Source organism: Colletotrichum orchidophilum (genome assembly GCF_001831195.1).
Source record: "Colletotrichum orchidophilum strain IMI 309357 chromosome Unknown Scaffold_26.1, whole genome shotgun sequence".
Classification (NCBI taxonomy): domain Eukaryota; kingdom Fungi; phylum Ascomycota; class Sordariomycetes; order Glomerellales; family Glomerellaceae; genus Colletotrichum; species Colletotrichum orchidophilum.
The window spans coordinates 236,977-252,613 of record NW_019172982.1 but is presented as its reverse complement, the minus strand read 5'-3'; the positions used below and the strand labels follow the sequence as shown (position 1 = coordinate 252,613).

Below are 15,637 nucleotides of genomic sequence, written 5' to 3'. Positions count from 1 at the left end.
CATTAGGTGCCTCAGGTGACACTGACTAGAGGAGGACAATACCTACCTTAGAGCGCACTGAGACGGGCGCGTTGGGCAAAATGAAACACCTGAGCAAGAATCATTGTATCACCTCGGCCCTGGGCTATTGGCAGCCTGTCTCCCTTGCCATGGACTGCGTGACTGCTAGCCGCGTTTCCCCAAGTGTTTCGCTTTCGCATGCTCTACCTCAAACATATGTCTCCAAGACTACCTTATTCAAAGTCAGCCAGATAGCCGTTATTCCGCGTGGCAAACCCATGCCTATTATCCATAGTTGGAACATGTATTGCACATGCAGGTCGAGTTACCTTACCTAAGCATTCCAATCGTTGTGCCGAAACCCCACCGGGTGACCTCACCGGTTAACCGAGCATAAAGCAGCCAAGTCAACTAGCGTCGTCTCCAAAGGCCGAGGTCGTCGATTCAAGTCCCCAGAGCCACAACCCGCGCTGTGCAGCGGCCGGCTTGTCACCATGGGGTATTGAACGGCAGTCTGTCAACTTCCTTCACAAATTGGACCCTTCGTCCCTACCAGTGCACAGTAAAATACACATCTACTCGTTGCCCATGACCTTTTTGACCAATCCTCACGAAATTCTCAACTCGTTGCTGCTTTCCGCTGCTGTTCCGTTGTCGTCTGCCCTCCTGCCCTTTTCCCGCCTTTTGCCTCGGATCTCGATCGGCGCATGACCCGGACGCCGACACCGTCCGTCACTGTTACCTTCCCGACATTGCCAGTGACGATTCCCTAGCCGTAACCCGATTCTCCGACCGTGCAACTCGCAGAGAAACTCGATCAGTTTGCCAGTTTGTTGCTTCTTCACTCTGGAAACCAAAACAGTACAATGGCCGCCCAGTCGAAATCAGCTCCCATCTCGCCATGGGGCAAAGCAGTTGCTGGCGCATCCGGTGCTGTGCTCGCCAACGCTTTAGTCTACCCTCTTGACATGTGAGAGAAACGGTGCCGCCACGATGATAACACTCGCACACTTGTCCCCTCTCCTACCGTCTCAAAGCCCGTTCTGTTCTATCCTGTTCTTCCATTGCGAACAAGTTTGACTGACCCTTCCTTGATACAAAGCGTCAAGACACGCCTTCAGGTCCAAGTCAAGTCGCAATCTGGCGCAGTAGCGGCGACTATACCATCTGATCCCTCTGATCCCGCCGAACCTCATTATTCGTCTACCTGGGATGCACTTAGCAAGATAGTTGCCGACGATGGTGTCAAGGGCCTTTACGCCGGCATGAGTGGCTCTCTTCTCGGCGTCGCATCTACCAACTTTGCATACTTTTACTGGTACTCCGTTGCGCGCGCCCTCTACCTGCGTTCTGCCAAGACTTCGGCGCCGCCTTCGACATTCGTCGAGCTGAGTCTCGGCGCAGTCGCCGGTGCTGTAGCTCAGCTCTGCACAATTCCCGTCGCTGTTATCACGACGAGGCAGCAAACCCAGCGGAAGACCGAGAGGAAGGGGTTTATTGACACGGCGCGGGAAGTTATCGATGGTGAAGATGGCCCATTCGGGCTCTGGAGGGGTCTCAAAGCTAGCTTGGTGCTCGTTGTGAACCCGGCCATCACTTACGGTGCTTACGAGAGGCTCAAGGAAGTTATCCTTCCTGGCAAGAATAATCTCAAGCCTTGGGAGGCATTTCGTATGTTTCTGCCTCCCCCTTGTCTTTACAGCTCTCAGTGATCGGCTTTGACTGACCTCAAATTAGTTCTCGGAGCTGCCTCCAAGTCTCTTGCAACGATTGCCACGCAGCCCCTGATTGTAGCCAAGGTAGGTTTGCAGTCCAGACCGCCGCCTGAAAGGAAGGGCAAGCCTTTCAGCAGCTTCGTCGAGGTCATGAACTTCATTCTGGAGCGAGAGGGCGTGGCTGGTCTCTTCAAGGGTATGGGGCCACAGATCCTCAAAGGCCTTCTTGTCCAGGGCATCCTCATGATGACAAAGGAGCGGTAAGCACGAGACTATGTGACCCTATCAAAAGACGAGATGTCATGGCAGCGCTAACCTAGGCATAGCATGGAGTTGCTGTTTGTGCTCTTCTTCCGCTACCTGAGGACACTCAGGACGAAACGGCTGCAAGCCTTTACACCGGGCGCCGAAGTTATTCGCAGCGCATCTGCCATTAAACGTCTTTGAGAGATATACGGTAACGTGCATACATCTAATAGACCAACCTCATCGACTCATCGAGGGATCAAAGGCAGTGAGACTTTTGAAATCACATATCGCGAAGTGAAACGACCTTCCAGTGGGTGTAGACAGAGTCGTGTGCAAACCTGAGGAATCATCTCTGTGGAAATAAGGATAGAATAAGGAAGCACTGCATGGGCAGTACAGCAACTTTGTGCGAGAGAGTTGGGAATCACTAGTTTTACCAAGCTTGTTAAGAGGGAACAAACGCTATTTCAGTTCACCCAGATTTCGTGTTGGTAGACAGTTGCGTATGTCTTCGAAGTTGATACTTTACTGAGCCCTGGTGTGCGAATGAGAAACGACCAAAGACATACCTCCCTACTCACTCTATACGTGCAGGGAATGAATACGTGCCATTTGAAATTTAAACACTGTATGGCACTATGTCAGCAAGCCACTTAGTGGCGATGAGATTGCAGAGTACAGCGAATCGGCTCAGCCACACCTACCTTAGGCTCAGGAAGTCCATTAGGGCATGGAATTTTTGACCCACAACACCGAAGAGCCTAGCATGCACCAAACCACACCACGGCCAGCCTCGCTATCCTAATACTCGAAAACCCCTCGATCGCATCACGAAATTTAGGTTTCAGTATTAACGTCAGGGGCACATTCCGACCGCAGCAATGGCCAGTATGTCATGAATATCTACTTATCGCGGGCCTGTTTGCTTGCTTCGGAAGAGATTGGCTAATTCTTGAGGGCAGAGTCCAAGAACTCCTCGCAGCACAACCAGTCGCGCAAGGCGCACCGCAACGGGTACGATTCAAACTCCCTCCCGGCCTAGACCACCTCTTCCACGAGATGTCCTCATGCTGACGGTTTCTCTTCACCCATCGTGTAGTATCAAGAAGCCCAAGACATCGAGATACCCTTCCCTCAAGGGTACCGACCCCAAGTTCCGCCGCAACCATCGCCACGCTTTGCACGGCACCATGAAGGCCCTGGTACGAACCCTCCGACTATAGCAGAAACCTGGAAACCCCATTATTGCGGTTTCATTCGCAACGGCTGCTAACAAGTCTTACAGAAGGAGCTTAAGGAAGGCAAGCGTGAGACAGCATAGACGGGAAAATTGTACGCACGGTTATTGGTCTTCTCTACAGCACGGCCGCGACGCATTGGGGCAAAATGGAATCAATTGGAACTGGCAATTAGGTTGAAAGAGCCAGCAAACGAATCAACCACGGTTTATCCCTTTGGGAATCATCACCTAAGTGCAAGAAACAGGCACGTGCTGCTTCGAGGTCTACAGGGAATTGTCAGGTCAGAGAAACGAATCTCCCTGGGCGGTAGCAAAGGGATGATGGATGCGTTGAGGCTCTGTTCTGGACCGGCCAACTGTATCGCCTGTGAAGAGCAGTATAAGGCTCGTTCCAGGGTTCCTACCAGGTTATGTGAAAACACTGCGCCGGCTCTTCACAGCAGCCCAATGCGGCCGATGATCAATGAACAATACTCAACCGTGCAGTCACCTTCCCACGTAGCTCTATGTACTTTCATGGCTCCTCCAAATTATTCGACCACCTATCGAGTGTGGTGCTACCATCTCAACCAGGACCCCGCTTTGCTCCGACAGTCTCCCGTTAGTCCTGGACTGGCCCGGCGAGGTATGAGATCGCATCGCCAGGGTACCTATTGCCTCGTTCCCCTCACATTGACTAAGGTGCCTTTGCTTATGCCCAGTAAAAGCAGCATGAATATATGTTGTTATTGAGATGCCGCGACTGGTGACTGAGTGCGGAAGTAGTATTTTGGGAAAAGAGGGAGCGATATTGATCGCCCAGGGCAAATTGCGCGGTGGCTGGAGAATCAATACACCTCTAGACGGCCTCTGCCGTTTGATCAATGCGGCGTTTCGCACCCTCTCTTGAAGGCCACCTACATTTTTCCTTCCTTTTTACAGCAGCTACCTCCGCTTGATGATCAGGATTCATGTCCGTGTAGCGTTCGCTCTCCTCTGCCATTCCCTCGAGGCCCAGGCAGGGGTTCTAAGCAAGACACGTAACTTCCTTCTCTGGAGATACCTAACGTTGAAACTGGAAATACCTGGAAGGCTTGTAGAGAACGAGATCGGCAACTACCTTAGGTGCTGGTGGGTAGTTTGCTTCATTGGGAACCAGTGGGAACCGCAATCCAGGCGTTGGTGGAGGGAACAGGGCCTTCCCTTACCATAGGTGGTAAGGGGTGCACATGGCCGTCCACTTGACTAAGCAGCCGACCACGCCACGTTGCTGAACCCTCCTCTCCCACTGACCAGCCGCCGCGCAGTACATGAAGGAGTACGTCTCCTGCAAATTCGCGAAGCAGCGCTCCTTTTGATCCCACCACCCGCAACACTTGGGTAATACTTTCAGACGACGCCAGCCTTGAATATCGTATTACCTGCCTGGAAGCAGCATTTCTTGAATAATTCTTGCCTGCTTGCCAGAAATTCATTCCGCCTGTAACCCCCTCCTCTCCTCCTGCCACCCCCAACCTATTCCTCCGGCCTATCGGAAAACGCAGCGCTGCTATCGCCGTCCGGGCTCACTGCGGAAGAGAACAACACACAAAAACCAGAACAAAGCACGGCGCGGCTCGTCTCGACTCGCACCTCAGCAACCTCGGCTTGCCCCCTTTCTCACTCCGGCTCCCGTCTCTTTCGATCCTACTCTCCAGCTACCTACCCAAGAAATTGAAATCCTGGGCCGATAACCAGACCGTGTTACCCCCACACAGAGACATGTGTTAAGCAGCAGGTCCCCAATTGACTTAATCCCCGACTCCTTTGAGGTCAGCAGGTTTCTGCAGGAGCTTTGGGCACTGAACACGTACCCTACGATTCATTACTTGTACCGTCTAAGCTCTGCCGCAGCAAAAGACACAGGGGGGAAAAGAACAGGCTGTTTGGGACTGTTGCCTTACTTGAACGAACCAAGCCAACAAGAGCCTTTTAACTCTTGACGAGCGATCGAAATCGCTCACGTGGATTTGCACTGATAGCTGCTGCTGTGGCTTCCGTTCGTCTCTCTCATTCTTTTCTTGATTCAAGTCACACAGTCAGAGAGGCTAGCTAGGCTCGTCTGCTTGCTGATTCGATTGACGTTACCGTCATTCGAAATCTCGAAACAGCGCTGGTCCCTCCTTGCCCGGGCCGACCCCCCTTCCAGCACCACACAAAGACACGACACCCTTCACTGGTCGCCGGCATCGTTTCATTTACCACCTGTCAATTTTCCATCGTCTCCTTGACATTACCTTCGCCGCCGTTCCCAGCGCGATTCCTGCCTCGCTATAATTGCGCTGTCTGTCGACAATGCTCAACATGTCTGGCAGTCATATTGCGGGAAACCGCAATAGTACCCCGGAGGCCAACACCAACCCGTCTCTCCGCCCCCCCTCCTCGAGAGTCATGGGCGCCAACAGCCACCTTAGAGCTTCTGCCGATATGGCTGCGCTCTCCAACGCATCTCCTTCGAGCCGAATTCGCCCGTCTTCCGACTTTTATGGCTCTCAGCAGGGCCAAGGCCACAGTAATCCCGATACCGATCCCCAAGACAAGATCGCGCAACAGTGGATTGCCGATATCGATCAGTATGAGACAACCTTGGAAGAAATGGCCGCTGCCACTCTCGACCAGGACTTCAAGGACGAGTTGAGTGCCATTGAGCAGTGGTTCAGAGTCCTCAGCGAGGCCGAGCGCACTGCTGCCTTGTACGCTTTGCTGCAGCAAACCACTCAAGTCCAGATTCGATTCTTTATTCAGGTTCTACAGCAAATGGGCAAGAACCACCCAATGTCGGGCGTTTTGTCCCCGGCCAACTTCGACAAAGGTAAGCTCAATTGCGACACCATGCTGTCCCGCTTGCCGTCAACTGATGTGTCCCTTCAAGACCCCATGTCGAACCGCCTGAGCGATGCTATGAACAAGCTGAATGTTGATTCCTCCCGGAACTCTCTCACCCGCCCCTCAAGCACTGCGACCGGCAAGCGGCAGTCGGGACTCGATCCTTCGACCATCAACGCAATGTTTCCTGACGCCGCCGCAGCCATTGCGACCGAGAAGGCCAAGTTCACTCAGCAGACAGGCAACCCTCCCTCTTCCAATCGAAACAGCGCTGTCGGTGATTCTCGTCAGTCCCTGGCTGCTCCGACAATCGCAGCCCCTGCCGACAACCACGACTCCAATGGCCAAAACCAGTGGACTGGAGGCGATCAGTCGGTCCAGGGATCCAAAGCTCCCGGCGGTCAGCCCCCGATGGGTCAGTTCGTCCAGCCGCCCCCGTCGAGTGGTTTAAGATCTCCACGCCCGCCGCAAATCTCGGGCAACCAGAATATTCAGAACACTACTTTGACGACCAATGACAAGCCGCCAGACCTTCCTCTCTTGTCCCCGTACAATCCAAGTGGTGGCAATTGGGCGTCAATGGTCAACACGCCGCTCGTTGCAAATTTCAACGCCAATACCAGCGGTACACAGGCCGACATGGTCGCAAATGCCACCGCGATGAAGCTAGCAGCTTTGTCGACAGTCAATAACCGCTTCGCTCTTGATGACGTTCGCAAGTATCGCCGTGCCCGATCCAACGATGCCCCGGGTGCTCCGGGCCAGCAAGGTCTGCCTCACAACGCGCATATTCCCAATTCCAACGTGGTCATGATCAACGAGCATGGCCAGGTTCTCAGTCGCGAGCAAATGATTGCTCTGCAGGCACAAAATATGGGCTTCGGTCAACACCGGTCTCGACCCAGCTCGCCGGGAATTGCCATGCAACCCGGTGGCTTTGGGCCCATGGCATTCGCCTCTCCGCAAAACAATGGCTTCCTCAGCGCCTATGATGGCGCCTCTCCTCTTCTCAATAATGGCATTCCCTCAGTCAATGTGGGCCAGCTGGGTGTAGGCAATCACGAAGGATACCTTTCAGACCACTCCGATATGGTCCGTGGCCGGTCTCCTCGGGGCCGTAGAGGCAGCTCAAAGCCGCCTGAAGACCCAACAGATCCGACACTGCTTCAGGACATCCCTAGCTGGCTGAGGAGCCTGCGGTTGCACAAGTACACGGAAAATCTCAAGGATATGAAGTGGCATGAGTTGATTGAGCTCGACGACAAGGCTTTGGAGGACCGCGGAGTCAACGCTCTCGGAGCTCGGCGGAAGATGCTCAAGGTCTTTGAGCAAGTCAAAGGTAGGTACCATTCTTGGCCAGCTATTTGAGGCACCGGGGCTAACATGACGTAAACAGAGGCCAAAAACGATGGCAAAATTGCTTGAAAAGTGGTTTGGGGGTTGACGCAAGGAAGATTAGCGCAGTTCATGTTACCCCTCCGCCACTACGGACACACGGACACTTACACATTCACGCGTGCGACCACGAGACTCGATGTGCTGTTGGATAGACGACAAGCATAACGAGGTGGTAAGCATGAAATATCGCGGATGTGTATTCAGATAGTAGCCCGGGTGTAGGTAAACTTTTACTGAGAGTTGGTTCTCGTTCACTCTGTGCTTCTGTACATATATATGAAGATATCAGTCTGTGTCCGGCTGCACGTAAGGGAGTGCCTCCACTTTTGCAGTGCGTCGCCGATAATTATTCATGAGAGCCTCATTTGTTGTAAACAATCATGACTATGGAAAGCAGTCATGTATCGGCTGCTCACGTCGATTGTGCCAGTGCTCAACTTCAGTTTGGGACAGTCATCTTCGTACCTCTGGTTTTGCCATCAGTCTGTCTGCTGATTCTCACGAACAGATGATTCTTTAGGAATGAAGTACACCCATACACTTATCATGTGATCAAAGTTGCAAAAAAAATTCGTACTTGGTAGGTTACCTTGCTTGGAAGAATGGTCACCCGCCGAAAAATGGCTGTCCGCAAAGGTATTTCGAAGATCAAAGTCAGAACTCGGGTGGGGAAAATGCGAATGTAAGGTTAGGCAGGTGCACGTCCGTTGCCTTCTTTCTTCCATTTGAAGTACTCGATCAACTTTACACTGACCTGCTACAGCGCACTCTTCACTCTTAATTTTTCCCTTGTGCCTCCCCGCGTCTCAAGGGACACTCTACTAAAACCTTGGACATGTTACCTAGTCTGCCCGAATTATCGAGAAACAGCTCAACATCAATGGCAGGGTATGGTTTCCCTTAGGTAGAGCTACCCAGCCATCCATGTGCCATCTGAATCATTTCCCAATCGCCCAGTCAAACCTAACACGCCGCGCCACAGAACGGTTCTTAGTGACTCGACGTTTGCCACCAAAAATAAACAACGAAACGGCAATTTGTTCGTTTCCTGCCACTTCATCTGATCATACCTTCCACCAAAAAAAACTTGCAGGTCCAGGCGTCCCTCGACTGACATCTCCAAGACAAATGTTTCTGATCGTCTGGACTCATACCTTTCAGTATTTGCCTTTTCAGCAGCTCGGTTCGTTCGCCAAGTGTCAGGTTCCCAACCCATCCGACCGATCAGCAACACGGGCTGGCTTTGTCGACATCAGCCATCATGGACCCAGCATGGAAAGAATCAGAGGTTGCGAACCTTGGAGACGATGATCAAGTCACTGACAACGATGAGGATCTCGTTTCAGATGCCGACTCAGACGAAATGGAACTCAGAGGCGATATCGCAAAGTATGAACAGTCCGTCCGAGAATTCCTCTATTCACACCACGGTGCTGGGGGCAGCGCTGGCGCCGGCAATGATAGCGATGACGGAGCATTGAGGAGTGCTCCGCCGATGTCGAGAAGCAAAAATGCTTCGCGCTCCCTGCGAGGTCCTCGAAAGGCTGCTGAGCCCCGAGGCGACATCAAGCTTCGTCTCGCGGGAGTGAATCAGGCGTTCATGAGTGGAGACTATGCCCTCGCTCGGGATCTTGTATTTGAGATCATCAGAATCAACGCCGAAACTCATCAAGCATGGACTGTTCTAGCTTCCATCTTCCGGGAAGAAGGCGCCAATGACCAGGCTTTGATGGCCATGGTCATTGCTGCTCATCTAAGGCCTAAAGACTTCGCAGCCTGGATGGATTGTGCGTCCTTTGCCATGAGCCTCGCCGAGGGTGGCCAAGATGGCGCCCTCAAGACGGCCCTTATGTGTTACTCATCTGCAATCAAGGCTCAACCAACGAACCTTGAAGCGAGATTGGGCAGAGCCGAAGCAAGTCACCGCCAGGGATTCTTATCCCAGGCTATTACTGAGTTCACCTTCGTCATTGAGCGTCGCCCCCTGGACATAGATGTCGTTAGACGGCTGGCAGAGGCTTGCGCCGACTCCGGAGGCATGGAAGATGTCCAAAAGGCCGTTTCAGCCTACAAGACGTACTTCGCACATGCACGAAGCACCGAACAGGAAGGGGAGGGGGAGCTGTCATGGCACGACATCAGCATTTATGTGGAACTCTTTGCTTGCGCTGGAGACTTTGCAAACGCCATCGCAGATCTCAAGGCGCTTTCGCGTTGGCTGCTCGGGCGACGAAACGATCAAACGTGGGATGCTTGCATCGATGACAGAGAATGGGACCGTGATCACACCCGCCGTGTTGAACTCCCCTCGTTCAATCCGTCTGCCTACGGTCCATATACATATGGCCTGGGATTACCTCTGGAATTCAGAGCCCGTCTTGCTCTGTACCGGCTGAAGATCCGAGATGGGGAGGAATCAGATGTATGTTCACTGTTGTGTCCTGTTGATTAAGGAGCATCAAGAATTTGCTGATATTCTACTAGCTACATCTTCGGTGGCTGGATCCAACTGAATCCGCTACGGCCACCGCGATTGAGGGGTTTCCCTACCTCGTTCGAGATATTGCAGATGAACTTTGCGCCGTCCAGCGGCATCCGGAGGCACTAGATTACTACGAACTGCTGCGTCATTCCATATACGGACAAGACGCCACTTTACTACTTCAACTTGGCCGCTGCTACCTGAGAAAGTTCGATAACGTGGCGGCGGAGGACTGTTTTCTTGTGGCCATCCAGGTCGACGAGACCAACATCGACGCCCGTTATGAACTAGCCACGATATATGAAAAGGCGAAGGAGGAGGAGGAGGCTTATATTCTCGTGACCGAAGCGATCGCTCTTCAAGGTATCAACGACGAAGGAGGCCTCGTCGGCGGTGGCCGTGGAGACATTGGCGGCGACTCTCATCGCCGATTATCGGGATCACTAGGCTCTGGGTTGGCCGATGGTGCCAAATCCCGGCGCAGACGGGAATACAAGCGTCGGCCGGCAAGTAGCGGAATTGTTCGCCCCAGATATCGCCCGAAGCGGCTGGTCGCTCCCGATCAACGGATGCAAGAAGAACGGGCCCGGGCCGATGAGCTCACTAGGCGCTACGAGGTTGTGCGCAGTCTGAAGAAGGAGATTCAAGCGGGCGACCACTCACTGATACCAACATGGATGGCCGCTGCTGGCGACCTCGTGGGCGAGTTCAGGTCCTTTAGGAAGTTCTATCCTTGGGACAAATACCTCAAGTTTCTTGGGGCTGCCAACGATGTTGTCTTCAGCGCTTCATCCCGAACTCAGCCTGGTCTATCTGAACTGGCCGAGAGATTGTCAAAAAGTATGCCACTCATCGGCTCCCGATCAACTCCGGCCGGTGCACCCATGCTAACTTTTCACAGATATGGCACCATCCCTCTCGGACGAGAGGAGAATAAATGTGGCGTATGAAGATGACGGCTATCGAGGGATCCCTTTCGGCGAATGGCTCGAGCTGTTTCTTGACTACGCCATCAGCCTTGCCCTCGACAATCGTGCAGAGGAGGCCTATCAAGTTTGCGAAGCAGCTCGAGATTCCATCGTGTTTGTCAACTCCAAGGATTACATGTTCTTGATCCATATCGCATGGGCGGGTACGCTATACTCCTCCCCGTCTCGTTTGAGAAGCATGACTGAATGACTAATTGGCTGACTGATAAAACAGCATGCGCTATATATCTCTCTGACGAAGAGATGTGTGTAGCTGTCGCCCGATTCTTTATGAAGGTACGGCAGCTGGACTCGGATTCATACCGCATGTTCGCCGCTCTATGCAGACTGTGCCAGTCTCCGGCATCCTGGTACAATTCAGGACCTGCACAGAAGTACATATTACGCCAGATCAAGATCATTGATGCTTCTCACTTTGGCGCGGCACCGACGGACAGGGGCTATGAAGTTGCAGTCGGTGATCGCACCAGCACTGCCGAGGCCAAGCAGCTCGATACCTGTTTGCTGATGCTCTACGGGCATATCCTATTCACCTCGACCAGCTACACCTTTGCTCTGAGTGAGTCATTCCACATGAACCGCGTCACACTTTGCACAAATTTATCTGAGCTGACTTACGAACGCTCGTGCCAGACTACTTCCTTCGAGCGCGAACTTTGGACCCCTTGAACCCCATGATCAGTCTCAGTGTGGGACTAGGATATATCCATCACGCCCTCAAGCGGCAGGCCGATAACCGTCAATATCTTATCATGCAGGGATTCGCCTGTGTGTTCGAATTCTGCCATTCCAAACTCTCCGGAACGCTGGACGAGAGGAGGGAGGCCTTTTTCGGTGTGGCGAGGACTTTCCATATGCTTGGTCTGCATCATCTGGCTCTAGAGTGGTATCGAAAAGTCGTTGGTGCCGAAGACCCAGAGGCTGCCGAGCCATGGGGGAACGCAAGCAGCCGGGACGTGATACTCAATGCGGCGTACAACGAGTATGCACTCTTCATTAGTAGTGGGAGCGTTGACGAGCTGGAGCAGTCTGTTCTGCCTCGGCTGGTCCTATAGGTCCCTGGGATAGAGAGGTATCAATCAGTGTGGTTGAACTTGACGGTGTTGTTGAAAGACGTGCAAGGTGCTGAAGAAAAAGTGGACGTCTATTTTCCATGCTGCCTGACTTTGGGCAGGAACATTTTAACCCAAGGACGAATGTACGTAACAAGGTGACTGACTGAGTGCGTATTGCCTTACTACGGAGGTAAGTAAGTAGGCGGCACGCAGGGGTAAAAAATAACACCGCCGGTTTTTATGAGCCCATTAGAGAAAACCGACAACTTCACGTAAAAAAGAGGAATTATTGTCCTTTCTAAAATATAAAAAGAATATTATAGCTTTCTCTCTACATCCTCAATTAATTCTAGGTCTTGTTGGGTGCTCTTTTGAGTATTATTTAGGGAGCCTAACGACAAGCGGCGTAATTTGACCCCCACGGCACTATGCAATGGAAAGTTTTGCGCTAATCCAATTCAAGAGTCCCTTCTTTTTTTTTCCCTTTTTTTCTCATCTTCCTCTCGAGTCTCTTGGCCCACCCTTGTCACCCCGCCCTAGGCCAGGTTAGTATTGGAGGGGCAGACGTCTCGATGAGAATTTGGTTGCGCCGGCGTCGCAACAGTTCTGCCCCGCGCCCGGGTGCCCCCCCCTCTCCGGCAGTGGAGGTGCAGCAAAGAAACTTTTCACGTCACTGATTCGATTCAAAGCCGAATCAATCGTCCATCCGTCTACCATCACCAATGGTTCCTTTGCACACAAGACACAGACGGTAGACTCTTGTACTTTACCTTACTGATTCCATTAGCCTTCCACACGCTTGTGGCTCATAAGTTACTTAGACGTCTAATTGCGCGATCCCCGTTTGTCTCCCCCTGCTAGATTAACCACTTATCCCCGTGTCTGTCTGCGCTACTTGGCGTTCTATCTCGAGGCTGATCAATCATTCTGCAGGTCCCTTGGTGCTGCTACTCGTTCTCGATCTCGCCCTCACCATGACTTCGGGTGATAGTGTGCGTGTGTTGCTCATTGGCAACGGAGGCCGAGAGCATGCGCTTGCGTGGAAGCTTAGCCAGTCACCTCGTGTTGATTCCATCTTTGCGGTGCCAGGCAATGGAGGCACCGCCACCTGTCCCAAGACCACAAACGTAGAGGATATCGCCGCCGACGACTACCCCGCTCTCGTCCAGCTCGCCAAGGCTCGGTCTGTCAATCTGGTCGTTCCCGGCCCCGAGGCTCCTCTCGTCGAAGGAATTGAGGCTTACTTTCGTGCCGCCGGCATTCCTTGCTTCGGGCCCTCCAAGGAAGCAGCACAGATGGAGGGAAGCAAAACTTTCTCCAAGGACTTCATGAAAGAGTACAATATTCCCACTGCCGCCTACGAGAACTTTTCCGATTATGAAATGGCCGTCGCCTACGTCGAGAAAGTGTCCCACAACGTCGTCATCAAAGCCACCGGTCTCGCTGCTGGCAAGGGCGTCATCATCCCCACGAACAAGCAAGAGGCCAAGCAAGCTCTCAAGCAGATCATGGTGGAGAAGACCTTTGGCTCTGCCGGTGACGAGGTCGTCATTGAGGAGTTCCTGACTGGCGACGAGCTGAGCATCCTTACCTTTAGCGACGGCACCCACACTCTGTCTCTTCCTCCTGCCCAGGATCACAAGAGAATCGGAGATGGCGACCAAGGCCCCAATACTGGAGGTATGGGCTGCTACGCTCCGACGACCATTGCTACCAAAGAGCTCATCCGCCAGATTGATGAGGATGTAATTCAACCCACCATCACCGGAATGCGAAAGGCGGGGTATCCCTTCCGCGGCATTCTATTCACTGGTCTCATGATTACCAGCCAAGGCCCCAAGGTGCTTGAGTATAATGTCAGATTTGGCGATCCCGAGACGCAAACAGTTCTTCCGCTCCTCTCTCCCGAAACGGATCTGGCCGAGATCATGATGGCTTGCACGGCCCACGAGGCCCGCCTCGACTGCGTGGATATCAAGGTTGAGGAGAAATACAGTGCCACTGTAGTTGTGGCAGCGGGTGGCTACCCTGGATCCTACGCAAAGGGTACGCCCATGGTGGTGAACCAGTCAACGTCGCCAGATATCACCGTTTTTCATGCCGGAACCAAGCTATCCCCACAAGGTCAATTGCAGACTTCCGGCGGCCGTGTAATTGCAGTCAACGCCACTGCAGACTCCCTCGAAGCTGCGGTGAAGAAGGCATATGAGCAAGGTCTTACGCTCGTCGATTTTGACAAGATGTATTATCGCAAGGATATTGCCCATCGTGCCTTCCGGTCGCAGCAGGAAAAGGAAGCTTTGACGTACGCTGGAGCTGGTGTCAGCGTAGACGCAGGTAACGAGTTCGTCGAGAGAATTAAGAAGGCAGTACGCGCTACGAAGCAACCGGGGGCTGATGCCGAGATTGGAGGCTTTGGTGGTGAGCTTGACTTGGCAAAGTGCGGCCTCCAGCTGAAGGACGGCGAACTCCCCATTGTCGTTGGAGCTATTGACGGCGTCGGCACTAAGCTCATGATCGCTCAACAAATGGGAAAGCATGACACTGTGGGCATCGACTTGGTTGCCATGAATGTCAATGATCTCGTCGTTCAGGGCGCCAGACCCCTGATGTTCTTGGACTACTACGGCTGCAGCAAACTCGAAATGAGCACGGCCGCTGCCTTCGTCGAAGGTGTGGCAGCAGGCTGCATCGATGCTGGATGCACACTTGTTGGCGGCGAGACTGCTGAAATGCCCGGCATGTACCAAAAGGATGACTACGATGCTGCGGGCTGCGCGCTTGGTGTAATGATCAATAGCCAAAGACTGCCGCGTCAAGACGACATGGTCGCAGGAGACGTGCTTCTTGGCTTGGCCTCAAGCGGCGTTCACTCCAACGGCTTCTCCTTGGTCCGCCGCATTCTGGAACGCGAGGGTCTCGCATACACCGATCCTGCTCCGTGGGATGCTGGCAAGACTGTGGGTGAAAGTTTGCTGACTCCCACCAAAATATATGTGAAGAGCTTGCGTGGTGTCATTGAAGGTCGCCTGGTTAAGGGTTTGGCTCACATCACCGGAGGCGGCTTAATTGACAACGTGCCTCGCATGTTGCCGGAGCATCTCGCTGCCGAAATTGACTTGACCAGGTGGGAGATGCCTGCTGTCTTCAGATGGCTGAAGACAAGTGGCAACGTGGATCCGTACCAGATGGTTCGCACTTTCAACACTGGCGTAGGCATGGTTGCTGCGGTAGATGCGGCTATGGAAAGTGCCGCCGTGGCAGCTCTTGAAGCTGCCGGTGAGAAGGTCCTTCGATTGGGACAATTGGCGCAGAGGACGGGCAGCGAGCCGCACTGCAGAGTGATTAATCTGGATACTTGGGCGTTGTAGTTACGAGAAAGAAATCAGGAAACGGCAAGGAAAATCAGGCTGGGCGTTAGACAAAAGAGACAGTTGAAATATACCACATGGTTGCGCAATATAGCGCAATGACTACTGAGCCTCGTACGAAGTGATTGATCGTTCCATGCCAGACTCATATAGCAGCCGTTCTTGTAGGTCGTAGTAGACAAGGTCGCATTTGACGTATTCAGCGACTTTGGCTTCTATGCGATTCTTTTCTTCGCTACAGGGTAAATAGCTCGGCTCTGCAGAGCGACCTAGCTAGCGGTAGCTCATGATATG

The 15,637-nt window shown here is 52.9% G+C and overlaps 5 protein-coding genes across 5 annotated transcripts; all 5 read left to right on the top strand.

The window, feature by feature from the left end:
- Positions 1-866: 866 nt before the first annotated feature.
- On the top strand, positions 867-2,162 carry CORC01_04110 (uncharacterized protein; the record flags this gene model as incomplete). The annotated part of the gene is made up of 4 exons (XM_022615758.1): positions 867-970; positions 1,103-1,671; positions 1,738-1,975; positions 2,042-2,162. The coding sequence occupies 4 exons, from the start codon at positions 867-869 to the stop codon at positions 2,160-2,162; spliced, it is 1,032 nt and encodes a 343-aa protein (XP_022477714.1).
- Positions 2,163-2,845: 683 nt separating this feature from the next.
- Positions 2,846-3,285, top strand: CORC01_04109 (60S ribosomal protein L29; the record flags this gene model as incomplete). The annotated part of the gene is made up of 4 exons (XM_022615757.1): positions 2,846-2,852; positions 2,927-2,978; positions 3,064-3,166; positions 3,250-3,285. 4 exons carry the CDS (start codon positions 2,846-2,848, stop codon positions 3,283-3,285), a joined length of 198 nt encoding a protein of 65 aa, XP_022477713.1.
- A 2,232-nt stretch (positions 3,286-5,517) lies between these two features.
- CORC01_04108 (SAM domain-containing protein) lies at positions 5,518-7,473 on the top strand (the record flags this gene model as incomplete). The annotated part of the gene is made up of 2 exons (XM_022615756.1): positions 5,518-7,387; positions 7,445-7,473. 2 exons carry the CDS (start codon positions 5,518-5,520, stop codon positions 7,471-7,473), a joined length of 1,899 nt encoding a protein of 632 aa, XP_022477712.1.
- A 1,234-nt stretch (positions 7,474-8,707) lies between these two features.
- Positions 8,708-11,972, top strand: CORC01_04107 (RNA polymerase III transcription factor tfiiic; the record flags this gene model as incomplete). The annotated part of the gene is made up of 5 exons (XM_022615755.1): positions 8,708-9,868; positions 9,931-10,768; positions 10,830-11,060; positions 11,132-11,476; positions 11,551-11,972. 5 exons carry the CDS (start codon positions 8,708-8,710, stop codon positions 11,970-11,972), a joined length of 2,997 nt encoding a protein of 998 aa, XP_022477711.1.
- Positions 11,973-12,946: 974 nt separating this feature from the next.
- On the top strand, positions 12,947-15,343 carry CORC01_04106 (phosphoribosylamine-glycine ligase; the record flags this gene model as incomplete). Its single annotated transcript, XM_022615754.1, has 1 exon — positions 12,947-15,343. The coding sequence occupies one exon, from the start codon at positions 12,947-12,949 to the stop codon at positions 15,341-15,343; it is 2,397 nt and encodes a 798-aa protein (XP_022477710.1).
- Between the last annotated feature and the right edge of the window lie 294 nt (positions 15,344-15,637).